Source organism: Mesoplodon mirus (genome assembly GCF_964341445.2).
Source record: "Mesoplodon mirus genome assembly, chromosome: 3".
In the NCBI taxonomy this organism is placed as follows: Eukaryota; Metazoa; Chordata; class Mammalia; order Artiodactyla; family Ziphiidae; genus Mesoplodon; species Mesoplodon mirus.
The window spans coordinates 171,104,852-171,126,781 of NC_138978.1; the positions used below are offsets into that span (position 1 = coordinate 171,104,852).

Below are 21,930 nucleotides of genomic sequence, written 5' to 3' on the forward strand. Positions count from 1 at the left end.
AAGAGGCTGCTTTTGAACTTTTAAAACAGAATCCTTCCTTTCTGGGAAAATTACAGGCAGTACCTGAATTACAGGCTCAAACTTTTCAAATCACAAACTCGAGGAAAAAATTGCCCACATTTCACACTGCACTGCACCCAACCACTCCCTCCTCTTTGTCAACTGATTCCAGGGAGCTCCCTGAGAAAAGGCTTGCAAGTTTGAGAGAAAACCTGGGTAAGGAAATACAGAAAAGATGAGGCTAAGAAAAGTAAGCACCTGGGGTCAGTCCTCCAGGCAAGGCCTCTTTTATCTACTAAGCCAGCTGGCTCCCATCAGCCTCCTAGGCCCCTATAATAAGCACAGTCTGGGTGCCTGCCACCGATGCTCAGCTTTTCATCCATACAGCTGGTTCAAAACACCATTGCCCCCGACCTGGCCTGTTGCAATAACCTCCTAATTGCTTCTCCTTTCCCCTCTAATATCTATTTTCCATATAGCAGTCAAATTGTTCTTTTAAATTCATCAATCAGATTACAAAACTCCCCAGCTTAAATCTCTCCACTGCCATCACACGTAGAATATAAGCCCAGCTCCTCAGTGTGACCGACAAGGTCACTATCACCTGGCCCCTACCTAGGTCTATGATCTCATCTGCCAAAGTCCTATCACTTGCTATCTTCCAGTCACACTGACCTTTCTGTTCCTTGGACCTGTCGGGCTTCCCTGGTGGCGCAGTGGTTGAGAGTCTGCCTGCCAATGCAGGGGACGCGGGTTCGTGCTCTGGTTCGCGAAGATCCCACATGCCGCGGAGCGGCTGGGCCCGTGAGCTATGGCCGCTGAGCCTGCGCGTCCGGAGCCTGTGCTCCGCAACGCGAGAGGTCGCAACAGTGAGAGGCCCGCGTACCGCAAAAACAAACAAACAAAAGGTACATACTGGGCTTCCCTGGTGGCGCAGTGGTTGAGAGTCCGCCTGCCGATGCAGGGGACGCGGGTTCGTGCTCCGGTCCGCGAAGATCCCACATGCCGCGGAGCGGCTGGGCCCGTGAGTCATGGCCGCTGAGCCTGCGCGTTCGGAGCCTGTGCTCCGCAACGCGAGAGGTCGCAACAGTGAGAGGCCCGCGTAACGCAAAAGAAAAAAAAAAAAAAAGTAAGAAAACTTTTTACGGGTTTGTACATATTAAAATAGTGAGTATGGGGGAGAGACCGCAACAGTGAGAGGCCCGCGTACCGCAAAAAAAAAAAAAGTTTGTACCTGTCACAGAGCCTTTGCACTTGCTGTTCATTCCCACTGCCTGAGAGGCTCTTTACTCTCATCTCCTCATGGTTAGCTCCTTCTTTTCATTATATCCTTGCTCATATAATCCTGTTCGTTTCCTTTATAGGACTTAGCATCATGTGTAATTGAATCATTTATCTAGTTGTTCGTTTATGTACAGGTTTATCACCTTTCTTTCCCAGGAGAACGTAAGGTTTATGAGAAGAAACAATTTGTCTTTTTCACTGCATCATCATCCCCAGAACCTAGAATAGTGACTGGCACACAGCAGGTACTCAAAACAGTTGTCAAATGAGAAAATGAGTGAGAGGAACAGAAAAGACAGTGGAATGGGAGTCTGTTCCACAATCACGACAGACTTAAACTTAGGCCTCCAACTTTGTTTCATCAGCAAATCTCAGAAGATGGGGCCTTGGGCTGCCCGGGGTTTATTGAGTGTTGGTCCAGATGATGAAAATTCAGTATATCATTTCCCATTAAACTACTGTTCTGTGTGTTTATCTTATCACTGGGAACTAAGAAAGAAGAGGGGTGAGCAGGATGATTGAGGCACCAAAACCTCAGTCGCATTTTTAAAGAAACCGGGCAAAGAGACCACACCATAAATGACATGAGAGCACCAGGAGAGAGGGCTGAATTCATACATTGGTGGTCGGGGGGTAAGTGCTAAAGAAGGCTGCCAGAGATAAAATTCATCCAGTTCTAAATTTTTCCCAGCACTGGTCTATACCAGTAAAGAGGGAAAGACATCCCTTTCCTCCTCACTATTGAGCCCCTGAGACACTTCCTTCCAGGACACAACCCTTTGGATGCCTCCATCATCACTACTGTTCGTCTATATCATACTTTTACTAGTCTGTTGGAGGCTTCCTGGGACCCTAATCACCACTTATAACATTGCATCTGGAAACATGAATTTCCAATTCCAAACAACCAAATCAGACTGACTCTTTCAAATAAAACCCTATTCTTTGCTATAAAAAAAAATCATTTCCATAGCGGGAAAGAATAAAACCAGAAATTTGGGACCTGTCATTTTGTTTCAATATTTTAATCCAGTATTTAATCCAGTATTAGACCTGACACAATTTAAAAGATTTGTACCACTCGTGAGATAAGGTAAAGACGATCCATATATACCTGATTTAATCTTCAATGGACTTGTAAAAACTATACTTATATGTTTTCTATTTGAGAGGATTATAGCTCAGAGGGGCTGGGTGGCATGTTCAAGGTCAGAGCCATGATCAAAATCAAGTCCTTATCTTGGGGAAAGCTCTCTGGCTCTCCTAATCCCTTCTCTAGTACTATCTTCAGCTCACCCTTTCAGTCAAGTTCACTGAGCCCTGTAATTAACCTCAACTTTGCTGCTTAACTGTCATTGAAGTATCCAGTGACACGAGGGGTTTTCTTTGCAAAACTATAATTTTCTAAAGGGCTATTTGCATTTTTTAACTTGTAAGCCCAGTGAACAGTCCAGTACCCCCAGTTACAGGAGTCCTGTGTTCCACGGACTAAACGTCACAGAAGAGCCATTCAACTCAATCATCTTCTTCCACTTTTCTAGCCACTGGAGGATAAGTGATAGGATAACAGAATACGGGTTACCAGAGGGGTCAAGACAGGTTCTGGTTTGTTTGTTTGTTTGTTTGTTTGCGGTACGCGGGCCTCTCACTGTTGTGGCCTCTCCTGTTGGAGAGCACAGGCTCCGGACGCGCAGGCTCAGTGGCCATGGCTCACGGGCCCAGCTGCTCCGCGGCATGTGGGATCTTCCCGGACCGGGGCACGAACCCGCGTCCCCTGCATCGGCAGACGGACTCTCGACCACTGCGCCACCAGGGAAGCCCCAGGTTCTGGTTTTGTCAGGATTAACTTTGAGGCTTCAGGCAAGTTGCTCTGCCCCTTCTGAGTCTCAAAACCCTATTTGTAAAGTGGGCGTGACAATATCTACCACTCAGCATTATTGTGAAAATGGAAACAGTATTAAGTAGTATAAGTCACCCAGCACAGTACCTGGTCATGATGAGTGCTCAATAAATCTTAATGTCTTTCCCTTAGCTCCCTTCCTCCATTGAAAGATCCAAAGACATTAGATAAGTGGTATCATCTCTGAGCCGCAGGGCCAAACACAGAGAAATATAGAGACTAATCCAAATTCCCTTTGCTAACTCAAGAACCTTCTTTGTTATATCATTGATACATTTTACATTCTTTTGGCTTCATAGGAATAGAAACACATTTTACAGTTACATGATAGAAGTTAATATCACATAGAGGATTATGTTTCTATGGAAGCATTATGCTTGCTACTTAGAAAACTGTATTTAAACCAGGAAGCCCAGCTGTCTTTGGTAACTGTTCAGCCCAAAGAAAAACTCATTGAGAAGGTGAGTCAGCAGGGCTAACTTTCAGGACAGTCACAACCAAGGCCAGCATCTGCAAGACCTGAAATATGGGATGTTATGACACTGGGTGAATTACTTCTTACGTACTTAATTATGCAACAACAAGATTTGCAGGAGCATAACCACATAGTTCCCCTGAGTATGCTGCCAGTATGCTCCACAAATGATTAAATATAAAATAAACAACAGCTAACTGTAAATTATGAAGTTGTAATTCCACTAAGGGGATGCCAGTGATGTCATAGACCACTAGAGCAAAGTTTAGGTCACCAAAGGATCCCAGATGAGCTTAGAGGCCTGTAACTCAGCAGTGGTCTCTGCTGCAGATATGACTCCAGGAAAGCCTTTCCCCTTGGTTTTTGCCCCTTCTCATCTCTGCAAAGGTCCTCCTTGCTTGTTCTCTTCCTCTGAGCTTTCAAAAATCACACTAACCCTGCCTTTCTAAACGCAGTTCCTTTTTTTTTTTTTTTTTTTTGGTACGCGGGCCTCTCACTGCTGTGGCCTCTCCCGTTGCGGAGCACAGGCTCCGGACGCGCAGGCTCAGCGGCCATGGCTCACGGGCTCAGCCGCTCCGCGGCATGTGGGATCTTCCCGGACCGGGCACGCACCCGTGTCCCCTGCATCGGCAGGCGGACTCTCAACCACTGTGCCACCAGGGAAGCCCCTGTAGTTCCTTTTTAACTGAATGGTCTGTCATTTAAGAGGCTATCCACATCTCCTCCACACTCTTTGAACAGCGAGCTATGAATTAGATATACTTCAGTAGAAAAAAGCAAAGCCTGATATTTAGCAGAAAAATCCATTTAGGGCAAAAGCCCTGGAACACACCTTAAAAGGAGATATTTGAGATGTAACTTTAGTATGTGCCAAGCTAATGTATGTGCCCACTAATGGAATAAATTTGTCTGTAAACATGGCAAACTTGGAAAAGTTATGTTGAAATTTCAAAATACAACCTTCCCACAGTCAATGTCTGAAAAAAGGGTAAATTAAAACTTGGCTTTCTCAGACCATGTAGAAGATAAGTACACAAAATTGCATAAATATTAGAAAAACTGTACTTTATCAACCATCAGAAAGGAAGGACTTTGTAAAAAAAAAAAAAGATACAAAATACTGAACTATAACTTCCGAAATGTGGCATGCTTTCATCTGAAAACTTACTTAAAACTAAAGTGAAATTGCAAATATTAGTATCTGTGTGATAGATTGCCCCTTCTTTAACATTTTTCTTCTAGAAGAAGAGCTGAGATAACAATCACTGAAAATTTATCATAGGATTTTTACAACCCCCAATAATTGCCTCCAACTGTTTTTCTTTGCTTTATGTGAAGCATTTAAAACAGTGCCAGGCACCTAGTGAGTGCTTTATGTGTGCTCTTTTTATCTCCCACTTTGTTCATGCATTCATTTATTTAATAACTGCTTTTTATGAAGCCATCTACAACATGAAAAGCACCGTGATAAGCACTCTGAAGTTATAAAGTACCTGCCTCTCTGCCCTTGTCTTCAAAACTTTATACACCTGGTTGAAAAGATAAGATTGACACCTAGGGAGAGTTAAATAACAAAGGAACACAGAAAACACAGTGGATGTCACAAAGAAACATCATTCAATACCAATTACTATGAGAGAAAGTGGTGTACGTCAGTGTTTTCAAACTTTGCGGTATATAAAAATCATCCAGGATATTTAGAATGCACATGATTGGTGGATTCTGATTCACTGGGTGTGGGTGGGGCCTTGGAATCTGCATATTAAGACTCTTCTTTCTGATGCATGCGGGTGAGTTAGGGATCACACTTTAAGATACACAGGATTAGATTGCAAGTGCATTAGAGAAAGAATCAGATTACCTGTTATTTCTCTTTATCCTTTTTCTCTAAATCATTAGAAATGAACTGCACATGGGAGACACGTATATAGGAGAAAGAAAGGAAGAATATAAGGACCAAAGGATAATTTTCCTGGATGAGGAAGGACTCCATGCTCCCTAAAGGAAAGTAGTAACCCAGTTATCTACACCCACAATTAGAGACTACATAACACTGCAAAGCACACAAAGCATTTTCAGCAAACACACAAACACTTTTCCATATGTCGGAACTGATATTCCCAACAAAGCTGTGCTCCTAATCTCTGACTAATACCCACTGAGCATGTTTAAGAAATGATCTGCCTCTCATCTATCATGTGCAGAAGGTACATGGTACCCTGCTTCTCTAGACAGCTAGCACACGTCTTGCAATAAACCATCTTCAAAGTGCCTCACCCACAGTGACCCATTTTCTCCACATGCACCACAAGCATTAGCCATGCTGTTCTATTACAGAAAAATGCCAGGGAGGTTTAATTGTTAATTGCTTGGCAAAATAAATAAATACATAAAGAGTCCTGGATGCTTCATGATATAGAAATGCAGTCTGTATGTCTTCCAGGTTTATCAGATTTCAAAGCCATACATATGAAAGCAGGTCACATATCAAACTGAGAACAGAACGTTTATCTTACTCAACTGGTTAGGAAATCTAAGTTGGTAAAAGAATGGCAACTTTATATATAATCACATTTAACTTAGTATTATTCACGTACAAAAAAATTAAGTAAACCCCACAGAAATCTCAGAGGAGTGGTATGACAGTGCTATGTTAGCGATATTATACTACAGAGAAAATTTAACATGATCGGTCTCTTGGAAACTTACTGGTTGTGTCAGGTCTGGGATAAGAAGTCTTGACAGCTGGTAGCCTAAGCATATGTCATATATTCTCCATTAAATTCAGTGTCTAAATTGGGGGTGGGTGTTTGTCTTCTTCAGTCACAATAAGGTCTTCAGTGATGGATGAAGCACGTGGAAATATGAAAGGTTGGTCCCATCTCAAAATTTAAAAAGATGTGCAATACTGTTTCATGCTAAAGAAGGGGAGGGTGGCCTGAAAGAGATGACCGTAGTCAGGAACACCTAAGCCAGACTCCTGGCTCTGCCAGGAACTTATGGTGTGGTCTTAGGAGGTCACTAAAAATCCTAAGGCATCAGCTCTGAACTGTAGATCAAAAATGGATATCTCCCTAGTCACTTGGTAAGTGACAAGCTGTAAGACTGTGACTTTTGGAGGATGGGAATATTCCTAATTTCAGTTACATTAAATGACCTCCAGCATGGATTGGGAAACCATACTGAATACATAACTGAGCCTGAACTTGTCAGAGAGGTTGTAGAATTGGAGAACAGGGAAAGCGCAAGCATTCAGGGTCTTTGTTTACATCATCTCATCATTCCAAACAATAAACCTGTGTGATAGATATTAATGTGTCAGGTGTTTAGATGAGAAAATCAAGACCCAGAGACTTGTCTAAAGTCAACCAGTAAGTAAATTGCAGACCCATCATTTAACATGGATTTGTCTAAAAACAAAGTAAAATGCTTTGAACCTCCCAGTGCCCCTAAATCTAAATTAAGTATTCTTGCTTTTGAGAATTGGATATAAGTGTATTGAAATGCATTCTTGTTTTTGATCTTTATTTGATAACTTAATTTAGAAAAGCCTCCATTTGATTCCTTATGGTATACTAATGTACATAAATTTAGCCCTTTATTTCTCAAATAGTTTCACAAATGCAATGTCTTTTTGGCCTGCTACATTCCCATGAGGAAGACAGGCACGGTTTATAATGAAGTTATATGCCCAGTTTATAACGAAGAATAAGAGCCAGAGGAATTAAAAGAGATTTGTGCAGCATGGCAGTATGTCATGAAGTGGCATGCTAGTGTCCCTCTTCCTAACTCAGTGTTGTTTCTCTAGATAATAATGTATCTAAGAGAATCTGGTTGACAGCAAAGGTGGTGGGATACAATGAAAAAAATTAAAATGGGATCAGGAGAGATTCCTGATCAAGATTCAAGTCACTCAACAGTAGCTCACTAAAATTCTCCAAGCCACAGTTTCCTTATCTGTAAAATAAAAATAATTATGCTACCCCTACCTACTTCTTAGAATTGCCTTTATAAAACATAATAGCACTGGCACATGTTCTTAGGGTTTGTGAAGCAGTTTCATATTTTATCTCACTTTATCATTCCTATTATTAATGTTATTAATCCTTTAAGACAAGTAAGTCATCAATTTATACAAGTAATAAGGGAAAAGAATTAAGCAAACCAGCAGCCTGAGTATATTAATTCAGTTTAAACAACTGTACTTTTAAGGCTTACCCAAGCACAGCTGGAATTTCCTGGCTGTTCAAGGTAGCCCTGAATCTTCAAACACACACACACACAAAAGAAAAATCCAAAACAGTGCAGACAACAGATATTCTCATCACCCTGAGAAAGGAGAATGTTAGGGTAAAGGAAAAAAAGATATAAATTTAAATAACACTTCATATATTCTGAGTAAAAAATGATCACGCACGGAAAAATCTCTTCTTCCCTGAGGGAAGCTAGAACAGACTCATAACAGCCAAACGTGCAGTGATATTATTTTCTTCTTCTCTTGTCAAAAGGGATTCAGCCTTTGAAATATATGTAGCGAAACTGCAGATTTCAGTTTTTTGATTAATGAACCAAATTACGTTTTATTTCTTAAATGTGTTAAGGATTCATCCTGTGTTCTTCCCTCGAACTTGAGGATTAGAGCAGCTGAACAGCACATCTGGTTATAGGCAAAGAGCTCTCTGGGTGGTTCTCCTTCTTTCCTCCTTTAAAACTAGGCAATGTGGGAAACTGCAGAAACTTTTATTGGGGAAGAGTGATTTTTAATCCTCAAAAATGATGATTACTCTCCCTGTTCCCTCTTTTTCATGAGAAAGAGAAAGATTAATTATTTAGCTATATCTAATTCATAATTTTAAAATTTGGTTCTGCATGATGTTATATCATTTGTTAATACTTTCCCTAAAGAAAATATTTGCATTAATCAGGCAAATGTTTCAACATCATTTCGCCTGGGAATGATTTTTACATAGACTTCATAATAACAATTTATATTTTCTCTGCAATTATCACTTTAAATAAGGGCTAGGGGACTGCAGACTTTCATATCTGGATAAATGCATTGTCTTTGATTTTTCTAAGTGCTTCTTCTTCTGCCAAAAAACACTACCATGTCCTGGAATATGTTGCTATCCAACCTGATCATCATTCTACAGGGTACAGAGAAATATATATCATTTTCCTCCTTTTTTTTCTACAAAAGCATGTATGAGTCTTAAAATACTTAATAAAAGAAAATTCAAGATCCAGGGATCTACAATAATAGAAAATTTTCAGTCCCTTAAGATGTTTTCTTCCCAACTTGCTTTGTGGCACTTTTCTTACTAAATCATGTAAAAATGATTTTTTTTGAGCAGTAGCTCTCCAACTGTGGTCTTGGAATGTCCTTTAGGTATTATGCAGGCTTTTCCAATTTCAAAAGGAGACATGTGCTCATGTCTAGGGAAGGTTCCCAGCTAGAACAAGCAGAAAAGAAAAAGAAACTGTTTACTCTGAAGGTCTTTACTGCTGGAAAAGTACCCACTGGAACTTGAGAACGCTGGGAAATAACTGTGATGTCACAGCTCTCATCATTCTTGGAGAACTTTTGTTTGTTGTTTGTGTGTTTGTTTAACTTTTCTGATGAGAGCAAGTGGGTTCAATGTGTGTGTGTTTTCTTAATTTGGGGGAAACACAGTCTTTGAAAAATTAAGAAAAATCAGCCATCAAGAATGTTGTACATGGGCTTCCCTGGTGGCGCAGTGGTTAAGAATCTGCCTACCAATGCAGGGGACACAGGTACGAACCCTGGTCCAGAAAGATCCCAAACGCTGTGGAGCAACTAAGCCCGTGTGCCACAACTACTGAGCTTGCGCTCTAGAGCCCGCGAGCCACAACTACTGAGCCCGTGGGTCACAACTACTGAAGCCCACGCTCCGCAACAAGAGAAGCCACCGCAATGAAAAGCCTGCACACCACAAGGAAGAGTAGCCCCCACTCGCCTCAACTAGAGAAAGCCCGCGTGCAGCAAAGAAGACCCAACGCAGCCAAAAATAAAAATAAAGTAAATAAATTTGTATTTTAAAAAAAGTATTAATACAAACATTGTGTAAAAAATAAAAAAGAAATACTTTAACATCTGTTACCTGTATCTACCTCAGGGTGGTGAAATTTAGTTGACTTTCCCACTTAAACTTTTTAATGCAAAATAATACAGTTTCTAAAATAAGCATGTATTGCACTTTGGTATTACTCATATTTTAAAAATTACTTGCATTAGAGATTGCATAAACAGAAGAACCATACAATACCACCCTAAAATTATCTATTTGATTTATTTGCTTACTACAACTGTGGAATAAACCCCGCCCAAAAAAGTCTCTAATCTTAAGAAAATTCTCAAGGTAAATTAACAATTTAAAATATTTAGAAAAGAATTAAGCAATACTTGTAGAGGAACTGATTATTTCTACAGTAAGCATTGAGAAAAGGGATTTACTTGGTCTAAAAGAAGCAGACAAAGAAGATGTCACAAGGAGGTGATGGAAGCAGAACCTTGAAAGGTAGCATGGGTGGGTTTGCAAAAAAGAGGCATGAAGCAAGGACATTTCAGATCAGAATCAAAGAAGCAGAAAAGAGACTAGAGCACATGTACTAGCCTAACTGGCATACTAGGGAAAAGTAGGGGAATGGTTCGAATCAGCATTTGTGTGTGAATGAGCAGGTTGCTGGGGCAGAGATAAAAATATAGATTGTAAAGAGTGATTTTAAAAAAAGAACAGGACAAAAATTTGGTCTTGAGACAGAAAAGAATGAAAAGCAAATGTGAATTCTAAAGAAGAGGAGGGCCATGATTTTTTTAAAAATATATTTGTAAAAAATGCACTAGCATTCACTCATTCATGCAACCAATATTTTTTGAAGATCTATTATATCCACTCTGCCATCATGTACACATAGAGGAGGACAAGCGTGGATGCAGACAGACCCATTTAGTTAGGAGGCTGGCTTAGCAGTGCGGGTGAGATATCGTAAAGATTTTAAAAGGAGATGAATTCAAGTGATTTTAGAAGGTAAAATTGTTGGGATTTGGAGTTGGATTGGACAGAAGCATAAAGGAAGGAGTCAAGGATGAGTCTGAAGTTTCTGAGTGTTGCACCCACATTTTTTTTGTTTGTTTGCTTTGTTTTTTTTGCGGTACGCGGGCCTCTCACCGCCGTGGCCTCTCCCGCTGCGGAGCACAGGCTCCGGACGCGCAGGCCCAGCGGCCATGGCTCACGGGCCCAGCCGCTCCGTGGCATGTGGGATCCTCCCGGACCGGGACACAAACCCGTGTCCCCTGCATCGGCAGGCGGACTCTCAACCACTGCACCACCAGGGAAGCCCATCACCCACATGTTTTGATACAGGAAAATAGAAAAAGTTATGAGAGGATCAGACTGGGAAAAGGAGCTCATTAGTGCCGTGTTTAGGTTGTTTTTGAGATTGAAGCATTTTGTGCTGTTCAAATGGAAATGTCCAATAGGTAGATGCATATATAGATCTGCAGCTCCGGGGGGGGGGGGGGCTTGAAGCTATATCCTGGGAGTCATTAGTATATAGATGGTTACTAAAATGGTGAGCCTAGAGGAGATCTCCAAGGCAAAGGGTTTAGAGTGGGAAGAGGAGGCGAGGGGGCCTAGTACTTATGCTAGGTTAGAAAGGGGATCCACTAAACTTAGGGAGCTCATTCCATCACTTAATAAGCATTTACTGAGCACAGACAACAGTTCGGCACCTGTCCCAGTGGTATGTGACTGCTGTAATCCAGACCAGTATTTAGGGAAGTAGCACTGGTAGAAAATGGAAAGAAAAGTCACAATGTACATAATTATTTAGTGTCACCTCCCAGTTTGGATTAATGGTGATGTATGTCAGTGTCCAGGTATAAAGATTTAGATTCAATGCCTGTTTCCACTAGAATTTTCAACTTCATATATTTATGAGTTACTTGAAAGAGAAGCAGAATAGTAACCAGTTTCCCAAACCTCAATCCCCAAGAAGTCTCTAACTGGCTATTATAAAATGAATCATCAGAGAGGACAAATACATGAAAATACCTAGTACATTACATATTTTGCTCAAAAGCCCTCTCCTTTTCTGAGGATTCTAGAACAGCATTAAAGAGGCTTCTGTGGCCTCTAGCATCAGTTTTCTCCACAGCACACAGATCTTGGACAGACAGTTGGGGCACAGGGAATGAATGCAAAGAAGAAAAGGATGGTGGACAAGCTCAGGAGGCCGGGACACTGACTCCCTATCACTCAACAGACCCAAGCCAATTCTACCAAGACCTTTGCAGACTACCATGAATTTGTGTGGATAAATACAACGGAAAACCTGTTCTCTGTATATATCTGAAGTCTGGCTAGGCCTTTCACTTTGCCCATAGTCAAGCTGATTGAACTTAGCATATCCTGGCTCAAAAATTGATTGAGTTGAGCCCCTTGGCCTTTAAGTTGTATATCTCAATCGTCTTTGAATAGATTTGGCCTCCGCCTGTATATTCAGAGTCCTGGAAGAATACCCATCTGTTTTTATGCTTATTTATAACTACACCTTCCAGCACTGTGAGGTCCTTTAAAATATAATGGCATACTGATGATGAGAAATTAAGTGAATGGGGTGAATGTTCTTACTCTCAGACAAACGTTTGTGGGAAAGCAATTTCCCTTCCAGTTCTGGCCTCATGCTTCCGTTTCTAGTGAACACCCAAGCTCAAGATTATCTTGGAAGGTATGTATAAACTACCATTGAAGCTAAGAAGACAAAATATTCATTCTGTCCGTTTGTTGTTCCCAGCATTGCCTTATCCTGTTGACCCTCCAATGTCAGGGTGAGAAACAGACTAAGAGAGAAGTAGAAGATGCCAAGCTGTACCAGGGTGTATCCTCATCTGTCCTGTAAGTCTCTTGAAACTCTTGCCCAAAAAGGGAGCATCACTGGAGGCCAGGAGTCAGATTCAGGGGTTGGAAATGGTTGTGAGTGCCCAAGTTGCAGGCACACACAAAAGACGGAGGGGGCAGCTATTGTTCTTCCTTTGAGGGGAAGAGGCTTACCCTAACCCTAGGGCCTAACTCTAAGGTGGCCAATGTTCTGCCCTATCCAAGGACTTCAGGTACCATAAGGGTTTCTGGGGCAGTTTTGCAGCATCTCACTACTACTGCCAGCTCTCCGTCTCTCAGAACTGCCCCTCTTTCTTTAAATACTTGGAGTTCATCTACAGAAATGTCTCACCCACCTCCACAAGGACGAACCTTCTCCTTCCCACTGGAACCCAGGCATCAGCCCTAGCACCCACCTATCCAGGGTCATCTAGTCCCACTCTTCTCCTGTCCCTTCCTGCTAACCCTAGAATACTGACCACCCTCATTTCAAAGTAGAGGAAAGCCCAAAGCCTATCAGCTGTTTCCATGTTTCCGTTAAAACGCATGTGTAGCATATATTTACGCAGTCCCCGCAGTGACTTCACGCTATTGATATTTCCCATCTTTTGCTACTTGTGTAGAGGGGTCTTCCAGCACGTCCCTCTCTCCTGCGGGAGTCCAAGGGTTTTTGAAGGCCGGGGTTAAATTCCAGCCCCGACCTGGGAGGAAGGCGCCCCCTTTCGGCGAGAGAGAGCAAGGAGCGGCGCGTCTGGCAAGGCTCGCGAGTGCGTTCCACCTCGCCGAGCGCTGCGCCCCAGCGCCCCTGGAACTGGGAGGAAAAGGGCGGAGGTGGGGTGGTGGTTTTCGCATCTTCGTCCCGGCCGGCAGAGATGGAGAACATTAAAATCTAAGATACTATGTCTTTATTTTACAAGTTAAAATTCTTCACTGAATTACTGAATTAATTCTCCCTCGCCCAATCTACTCCCTCCCCCACGTCTCCCGCCCCTCTTCCCCCAAATAGATGAACGTGGAAGAGAGCCTGTGGTTCTGGCCGGGTGCGACCGCCATTCCTGCAAGAGAGTTTCGGTATAGTCTCTCCTCATCCGGCAGTTAAGAGCATTTCCAATCGCTTGCAAATAACTCCTTGAAAGTAGACAAAATAGGAACCAGAGGACCTGTCCTTGTTCTTTCTCATAACTCGGGCCTTGGGGATTCAAATTAATACACATTTTTCAAATGCATTCCTCATTTGGAGCTGAGTCTGGGGAAATCAATAATGGCAAAAATGAGGACCAAAGTTCTTAGGAATTAGAGCTCCCTCATTACGTGGTGCAGCAAAGCGACTAGGCTATCCAGTGCCCGAGAACTGCATTCTGGTCCTAACTCAGACCTATATAAATTCCTGTATTTGAGGACTCCGGGAACAGCAGAATCCTTGATTCTAGTTGTACTCAGACTCTTCTGAGAAGTCAGTTGTGTTTATCATAGATTTGTTCTGACGTGTTTTCTTTATTTTCTTTCATAAAATTTCCCTAACCCACCACCATTGTGCCTTTGTTCCCCTCCCCTCCCCTAAAGTGGCTTGCCCCTGTAATCGGCTTCCCAGATATTTTTCCACCAAGAAAAGTGCTTCCAGGACAAGTGAAGTGTAGTGATTTTTCTTTTCTGTCTTAAACGTAAAATTGATAGGCCATAATTCTCTGTACGACTACTTCCTTGAGGCCGCCTCACTAAATTAGACAGATGACAATGCCAAGAATCTACTAATATTCAGACCACGGTGGAGACTCCTTGCTCAAAAACTTACGTTTGTTTGGAAAACAAGCCCACTGACTCTGAAACACCGATGACTGTCCCTCCTCAGACGTCTCAGCAAAGTTTCTCCGCATTTAATGATTTAATCACAAACAGCATTTAGAGAAAAAGCGTTCGTGGAAGTTTGTTGATATTATTATTACTTTTTGAAATGGTTGGTTTTTAACTGAGGTTTGTGAGCCTGCTCACCAAACTATTTGATTTTACAAGAATCCAAATTCTTGTGGATAAATAATAATGCTGTTGACATATGCATCTTCTTTGAATTGTTGAAAAGGGAGTTAAAGTGTACCAAAACTATGAGAGTGGCACTCGCCCCGCATCAAATTAAAACCCAGAATTCGACAAGGAGCATCCAATCGGATTACAATGGCGCGCAATCACAGGTAGTTCTGTAAATGTTTGGACAAGAAGTGGCAACAGGGAGTTGGCCCCTTATCCACCCTCAGGGGGACAAAAAAAAAAAAAAAAAGGAAGCCTTATATCCTTTCTACAAATACACTCCCCGATTCCTAAAAATTGTACTTCTTATGGTTTTTGCTGACTCCATCTCTCCTAAAGGGTAAAAAATAAATACATATTCTCAGAGCACTTGAAAGTCCGCACCGCCAGGAGCGAGAGGCACGCGGGGTTCGCCGCGCACGCACAGGCGCGCACGGATTTGCAACTTCCTCGTACCCGCGTCCCTGGCGCCCCCGCGAAGGAGAGGGGTTCTCCAGGAGGCGGGAGGTCTGCTTTGACTGTCGGCCCTGCTGAAGGAGGGAGCAGGTAAACAGGATATGGGAGAGGAACTGTAAAAGAAACACATCTTTTAAAAGAAAATTCCAATGGGTCTAGGGATTCTCATCGTTGAAAATCTATAGATGTTATTTAAAACTGAAAAACGTTCCCGGAGGTGTCTGCTGACCAGAGCGGCGTTCAAAATTTGGATCTGAGCTGATCTGAGCCGGTGGAATAGGAAGATCTCCTTGGCTCTGAAATTGCTGGGGTTTTTTCGCAGGGGGATGGAGGGGGGTGACATCTTGTTGGTTTGGAGATGATTTATTTACTCGTGTTGTAAAATCTAAAATGACGCCCCTGGGAAGACGAAGGAACTGCAGGGACCCGAGTGACCTACTGCTCCCCGCCTGACGCCCCTATGCTCTGACCTGAGCTTGCCCGGGGAAGGTTAAGGTCGCCGAGCAAAAATGCAGGTTTGCGCGACGCCCAAGGTGCGGGAAAGGCGCTCCGGAGTCTTGCGCAGGGCCTCCTCAGTGAGGTGAACAGTGGAGCCCGTGACTCACTGTCTTCTAGACCTGGGGGATCTGGAGCCCCAGGGAGTATTGGCAGCCGGGGCCTCGGACTTTAGAGGCTCCCCTCCCCGAAGCTTCAAACTCCAAGCTCCCTTCGCTCCAAAGCGGGAGGAAGTCACTAGGCGGTCAATTTCTCCGAAACGGTAAGAGGAGGCCACTCAGCCCCTTGCTTCTGCAAGTAAGGTAAACAGGATTCACAACCTCTTTTCTGGACTTGACATTCAACCTTGGGGACTCAGTGACCTCCCTTGATCCTGGATTTCACTACCTCCTCTAAAGAGAAAAAAATTCCAGGCTACGCTTAAAACGGTATATTTCGTTCGCTCCCTCCCCTGAATCGAGATAATTGAGGCCCAAATTCAGAGTGGCGGCACCGGCTCCAGGGCCCCAGGGTGATGCCGCATAAGAAAATTTCTTGGCGCTGTAGGTGTTGCAAATATTGGGACTCCAGTGGAATTGATGTTCCGATGTGAATTCCAAGCAGGGAGCGCCCTGGAGAATGGTCCCGCTCTCCTGGGCGTTTCTCTGGCCTAGAAGAGTCGGCAGAGATGGGCCCCCGGGAATGTGGCAGGCGCATTGGGCGGGTGATTCCTTCGCGCCGCGTTTACACCTCTCCCTTTGTGACAAATCGATTTCCCCGCGCCGCTGTTCTGCATTTGCATCCCGCCGGGGCCCGCGGTCCAGCTGCGCCCGGTGCACACTTAGAACAGCCTTGTGAATGTGTGCTAGTGTGCACGCGTGTCTAATTGACTTTCCGTCTACCTTTTTATGACTACATGTGTTTCCAACAAAAGGTCTTATTAGGACAATCTGGTTTCACTAATTTAGAGGTTGGGAACGTGGAAGGCAGGCGCTTTTTTTTTTTTTTAAAGAGTTTGCAGAAGTTCAGATTAAGAAATGACAGCGGGACGCACCGTCCTCCTAGAAGTAGGTCTGCCTAGTTTTATGACCTGTTTCTCTTTCCTCTCCCTGACTACCCCTGTTCCACCACCCCCCCCTTCGCACTCCACACTCCCCCATTAGCCACTGGGTTTCTAACCGTGTTAAAGAACCGTTTCTTTAAACACTTAAGATATGTGAACGGAGACGTTTGAGAAATTTACTAGGCTGGGAATATCAGTAAAAGGAGAAAGAAATCCTTCAACAGAGAGGAAAGTGGAGTGAATAAAAAAGCGGGGTGGGGACAGAATTGTGGTGTGGAGTGCAGGAGATCAGCGGGAAGCCTTCACTTTGGACAGCACGTGGCTCCTCTTTGCTAAGATGGGTCCAGTTTGTAATTCCGAAAAATTTGCAGTATTAATGATCTAATATTGCAAGTGTAAGCAGAGTCTGTTTTACTTATTTCAGCTGAACAGAAAATTTAGGAAGGACCTGTTTCTATACAGCTCTAAGAGGAGAAGGTGTCTTTTAAATGTTCCTCATCTCTCCAAAGGAGATTATGATTTCTCACTCTGGAGTAAACTCCCAGCAGGCTGCTAAAAGCGCCTGACTCTTGGTGCCCTCCTCTGTCCCTTGCAGCTGGCAGCCTAGCTCTAACCCCCTGCCTGGAGACTCCTCTCTTCTCTGATTCACAGTCTGACCCTCACTGTCCACAGTGGACTGGAGGCCCAGCAGGGCTCCACTGGTCCTGACTTCTAGGTAGCTCATGACAGGTTCCTTGGCATCTCCTGGTTGGGGCCCAAGACTAAGGACAAGGGTCCTCCTGGACACTTGCTATCACTAAACTTACCAAACCCTCTTATTCTCATCCCAGAGATGGGGAAGGAGGTTGAGGAAACATTGCTTCTAAAAGCAACTACTGTTTGTTAGGATAGGCCCTGGTCATCTCCAGAAAGCAAGGCCTGTGGAGTGTGTGTGTGGGGGCGGGGGGGGTGTTTGGGTGTGTGTGTTTCCTTGGCTACTTTCTCAGCCCCAGGTGTCTGTCCATCAGCTCATTCCCATCACCTCGCTCTGCATTCTGTGACCTCCTTCTGGAACTGTTTGTCTACCATTCTTCCTCAAACACCCTCTCCCCCAGAATCTGTTTCCTTTCTGGGGTCACTCCCCACTAGGCCTCCTCACTACTAGAAACTCTGTGATGTGCTCAAGTATCAAGCAGGCAGGTTCCCACAGGTGTCATCCCTTTCCCTCAGGACAAATGGTCCCCAGCTCCGCCGGCTGCCCTTTGCCTGTCCCCAACCATCCCGCGGTTGTCACGTGCTCAACTCAGCCTTAGCTGCGCCAGGCCTGGGTCTTGAAAGACCCATCCCTGGGCTGCCTCCCCACCACTGTGGCCTCGCCTCAGCTTGGGGGTGCTTCCCAGCTGGCTTCCTCAGCCCAGTCTTGCTCTGTACCCACTAGAAGGCCACCATGAACTCGAACTCCCCTCTCTTTGTGTCCACTTAATGTCAAACGACAGGAACCGTCAGCATCTCTCCAGCCCTGGCCTGCGTGGGCCCTGGGCTTGCTGCGGCCACTGACCCTGGGCCCGCTTTACACAGCCCTCCGCTTGCTTTTGGGGCAAAGCAACCCTGGCTGGTCTCCCTTGCCGCACCCTGATTTTCTATACAGCAGTTTCTTCACAATGTTGTTTTCTGTTGTGGCTCCAGCCTTCAGTTCTCCGAATAGTGATACACGTTGTGATCAATAATTTGCCATGGCAAAAAAAAAAAAAAACCGGCAGAATATGCAGAATTAGTGAAGCTGGGTAATAGGCACACGGAAATTCGTAATACTATTCACCCTACTCTTTGTATGTTTAAATATTCCCTAGTAAAGTGTTTTAAAATAATATTATTTCGCAGTGCATTTTCTTGAGCTACAAGTGCCTACGCCTTCGGTGGTTGACTCATGCTGCCTGGCTGTGCTGGGCCTGAGCAGCTCCCCAGAAAGCACCAGTAACCTCAACAAGGAGGCCTCTGCGCCTAGCCATTATCAGGGACTTGGGGACACGGGGTCTTCACTCCTCAGAGTTGCCCAGTTTTTCCCTAGTGTCAGGCCAGGTCAGACTCCCCATCACCCTCTGCCTCTGCGTGTAGTAGGGTGGATCGGCCCCAGTTTGCTTTTGGCTAAAAAACTCTAAGGGGAGCCCAGGCCGGGACCAAGGATGCAGGGCGAGCAGCAGGCGGCCTGTGGTAGAGATGGGTTCTCCCTGCGGCCTGTTTCAGCTTGGCCCTCCCACCACTTTGCACAGGCCTTGCTTCCAGCTGTTTCTAAGTCCCGTTTGTTTTGCTATCTGTTTTCTGAAAATCTGACCTTGGCACTGTTTTTTGAAAAGCACAGAATTCCAGTGGACCCCCTGGTTCCACAGGCTCCAGGTTCCAAGACGAAATAGCAGTCAGCAAATAATGGCATGGAAAGGGATCAGCCTCATTTAAAAACTTCCAGCCAAGTTCTGACTCTAGCAACCTTGTGTAGGAAATATCCAGCCCCATGTCACCTGGGACGAGCCAGGTGACAGGTCTGTTATAGACTCCAGGACGTATGGATACACTTGGAGTCACGTTTTGTGAGGTACAGCTAATAACGCGAGGTGAGATTTCCTTGGGGGCGCGATACCAATCAGGTAGGTTGCGGAAGGGAGACTATACATGGACTTTTCTGGAAATTTTGGGGCCAGTAGGGAGAGCTCCTTCAATGCGACGCAGTGCTCCGTGCTTCCCCAGCACATCTCTCCCGTGCGGGCTCATGCGGGGCGGCAGCTCGGGTTTCACCCCTAAAGGACACTACCTTTGCTTCGCCTGAGTCTTCCCGTGTCATTCAGGCCTTTCATTCTACCGGGGGTCTCAAACCCTTATGCAGGTGTCCGCAACAGCCGGGGACAGAGAGTGGCTCCAGGGACAGAGAGCGGATCCGGCTTTCTAGCCGGGCGCTCCGGCGCCGCCTCTCCGGCACACCCGGCCTTCGGAGCCCGCGCGCGGTGCGCAGCCAGAGCAGCGCGGGTCTAGCTCGATTTACGAGGTGCCCTCCGCCACCTCTGCCCCGTCTGCCCTCCAACCCGCTTACGCCACCCGGAAGAAGCCCTCCGGACTCGACTCAGCATCTTTAACCCAATGCCTTCCCAAACAGGGCGGGCTCCCCGAATTTGCACCGCTCTGGGACCCTTTTCCAGCCCAGCCCGGTCGCCCCGCAAGCGGAAAGATCTGGCAGCCGCACTCGTTCGGGACGCAGAGGCAGTGCAGGCGGCTTCGGCGCGAGTCTGCGGCGGGCAGAGTCCCTGACCCCAACCGCAGGGCCTCCCTCCAGCGTCCGCCCTGGCTCCGTCCTCCGCGGAGCCCTCCTTTTCTCATCCTTTTCCCTCTGTCCGTGACCGGCCATTCCTCCGGCCACTGCCACCAACCTCTCCTGGTTCCTGGGCTTCAGCCGCCCAGCCCGGACCCCCGCCCTCGACCCGGGACACACACCCCCGCGGGCATGCGCCCCTCACTCACTGTCCTGTTGCGGGGTGTCGCTGCCGCTGGTGAGTCCCGGCGACTCCAGTAGGCTCCGGCCGGCCTCGCCCACGCTCTCGTCCGCCTGCGCCGCCACCATGTCCCCGGCTTCCTCCAGGTCTAGCAGGTGACTGACGGAGAAGTTCTTTTTCGCCTGCAGGGTGTCGAGGTTGCCCGGGCTGTCCAAGCGGCCGCCCAGCGCCGGTTGCCGCTCCAGAACGTGCCCGTAGCTGGAGGTCATGGTCTCCCCCTCCGATCCCACCCACCCCCCTCTTCCCGCTCGAATCAACACCAAACGCTGTGGGCGCGAGGGGGGAGAGGAGAAGAGTGGGGAAGAGAGGGGGGGAGTGGAGAGAGAGAGAGAGAGAGAGAGAGAGAGAGAGAGAAGGAGGGGAAGAACAAAAAAAAAAGTGGAAAGAGGGCGGGGGACCCCCTTGTGTAGAGCAGAGCGTTCTGCACCAGCAGCCTTCGACAGCCTCGGTTGCTTTCCTGAGGCCAAGTCCGGCGGGGTCCAAAGAGATAATCCACACCAAAAAATAAAATTAAAAGTCACCCTACGTTCAAGTCAGGAGAAAAAAATCCCCTCCAGCTCTCCAAAAGCGTCCACGCGCACACACTAAAAATAATAATAAGGGGGAGAGAGGAAAGGGGAGGCCAGCAGGGCGGGGGAGTTAGGCAAACAGAAGAACAGAGAAGAAGGGGTGGGAGAGAAGAATCAAAGTGGGGTTTTTTTTAAGGTTAAAAAAGTTATTCCCAGGCAAGAGTTCAAGCACCAACAGAAGAAGGCTTGTTCCAGCTTTAAAACATCTTCAAGAAAACGTGTTCCCCCTCTCTGCACTCCTGTGGATTCTCAGGAGTGACTAAAGTTTCAGGAGGAGAGGGTGATGTCTTGCAGATGTATTGGAGAGCAGGATTCTCACTTTACTTTTCGTAAGGAAAAAAAAAAAAAAGAAAAAAAAAAGGGCTCCAAGAGTCCGAAGGAGGGTGGTGGTGGGTTTCCCCGTTCCCTTCTCCCTCTCCCCCTCTTCTTGCTGAGCTCCTTTTTCCTTCTCAGTTGGATCAAGAAGCTCTCTGGCACTTCAAAAGGCACAAACTGGCATGCAGAGGAGGCTTTGTAGGGAATACAAGAAAATTGGAGACCCCTGGGAGGGCAGATCTCGACTTAATAGGAGCCTGTAATTACGTGGCAAAGCCTTTGTGTGGTGCCTGACGTTTTACAGACCCCTTTTCTCCATCACAGTCTCCTTCTTCCTCCTTTCCCTCGGACCAAAAAAACAGTCTGATTAAGAAAACCCCCTTTGCCAACTTCTGAGCAAGAGAGAAGGAGAGAGGGAGGGAGCGAGAGAGGGAGAGAGGGAGGAGGGGGGAGAAAAGGGAGGGAGAAGAAAGCGAGAGAGCCCCTTCAGATTTTTTAAGTAAAGGTCTAATTATCATTCCCCTGCAATAGTATCACGGGGAGAAAAGACAAACTGAAACCCATAGTCACTTCAAACGGGCTGATTATTTTGCTTCGGCATTAACTCCTCCAGATTTGTTTAAGATCCTGTTGGAAAATCTCATTTGCATGTTTTGATAACAGCTGCGGGGAAACTTGTTGGAAAAAATCCACAACTATCTCAATCAAATTTTCTTCTCCCTCTGCCTTTTTTTTTTTTTTTTACGTTTCCTGCTGTTCTAGCAATTTTGGGGTGGTGGGGCTGGAAGAGCGTCTGAGAACAGGGGAGACAGCCAGCATATTAAGGCTACATTTGGCCCTGTAGAGGCAGCCTATTAAATAATGTAATAAAATGACAGGAGTGATCATAATGGAAGGCTCTCCCACGCTTCCTCCGTGGACTGAAGGCAGGTTGGGGGAGATCTAGAAGGCACT

The 21,930-nt window shown here is 45.5% G+C and overlaps 1 protein-coding gene across 2 annotated transcripts in view; it reads right to left on the minus strand.

Annotated features, from left to right (window-relative positions):
• The window catches only part of PRRX1 (paired related homeobox 1), a 75,069-nt gene extending 53,716 nt beyond the window's left edge, over nucleotides 1-21,353 (minus strand). Inside the window, exon 1 of one of the 2 annotated variants that reach the window (XM_082614689.1) lies at nucleotides 20,061-21,353. In XM_082614689.1, the coding sequence (XP_082470815.1) occupies nucleotides 20,061-20,301 (241 nt within the window). In that variant the 5' untranslated portion in view covers nucleotides 20,302-21,353. The remainder of the gene's footprint in view (nucleotides 1-20,060) is intronic. The other variant, XM_082614690.1, reaches the window with a different exon arrangement.
• Between the last annotated feature and the right edge of the window lie 577 nt (nucleotides 21,354-21,930).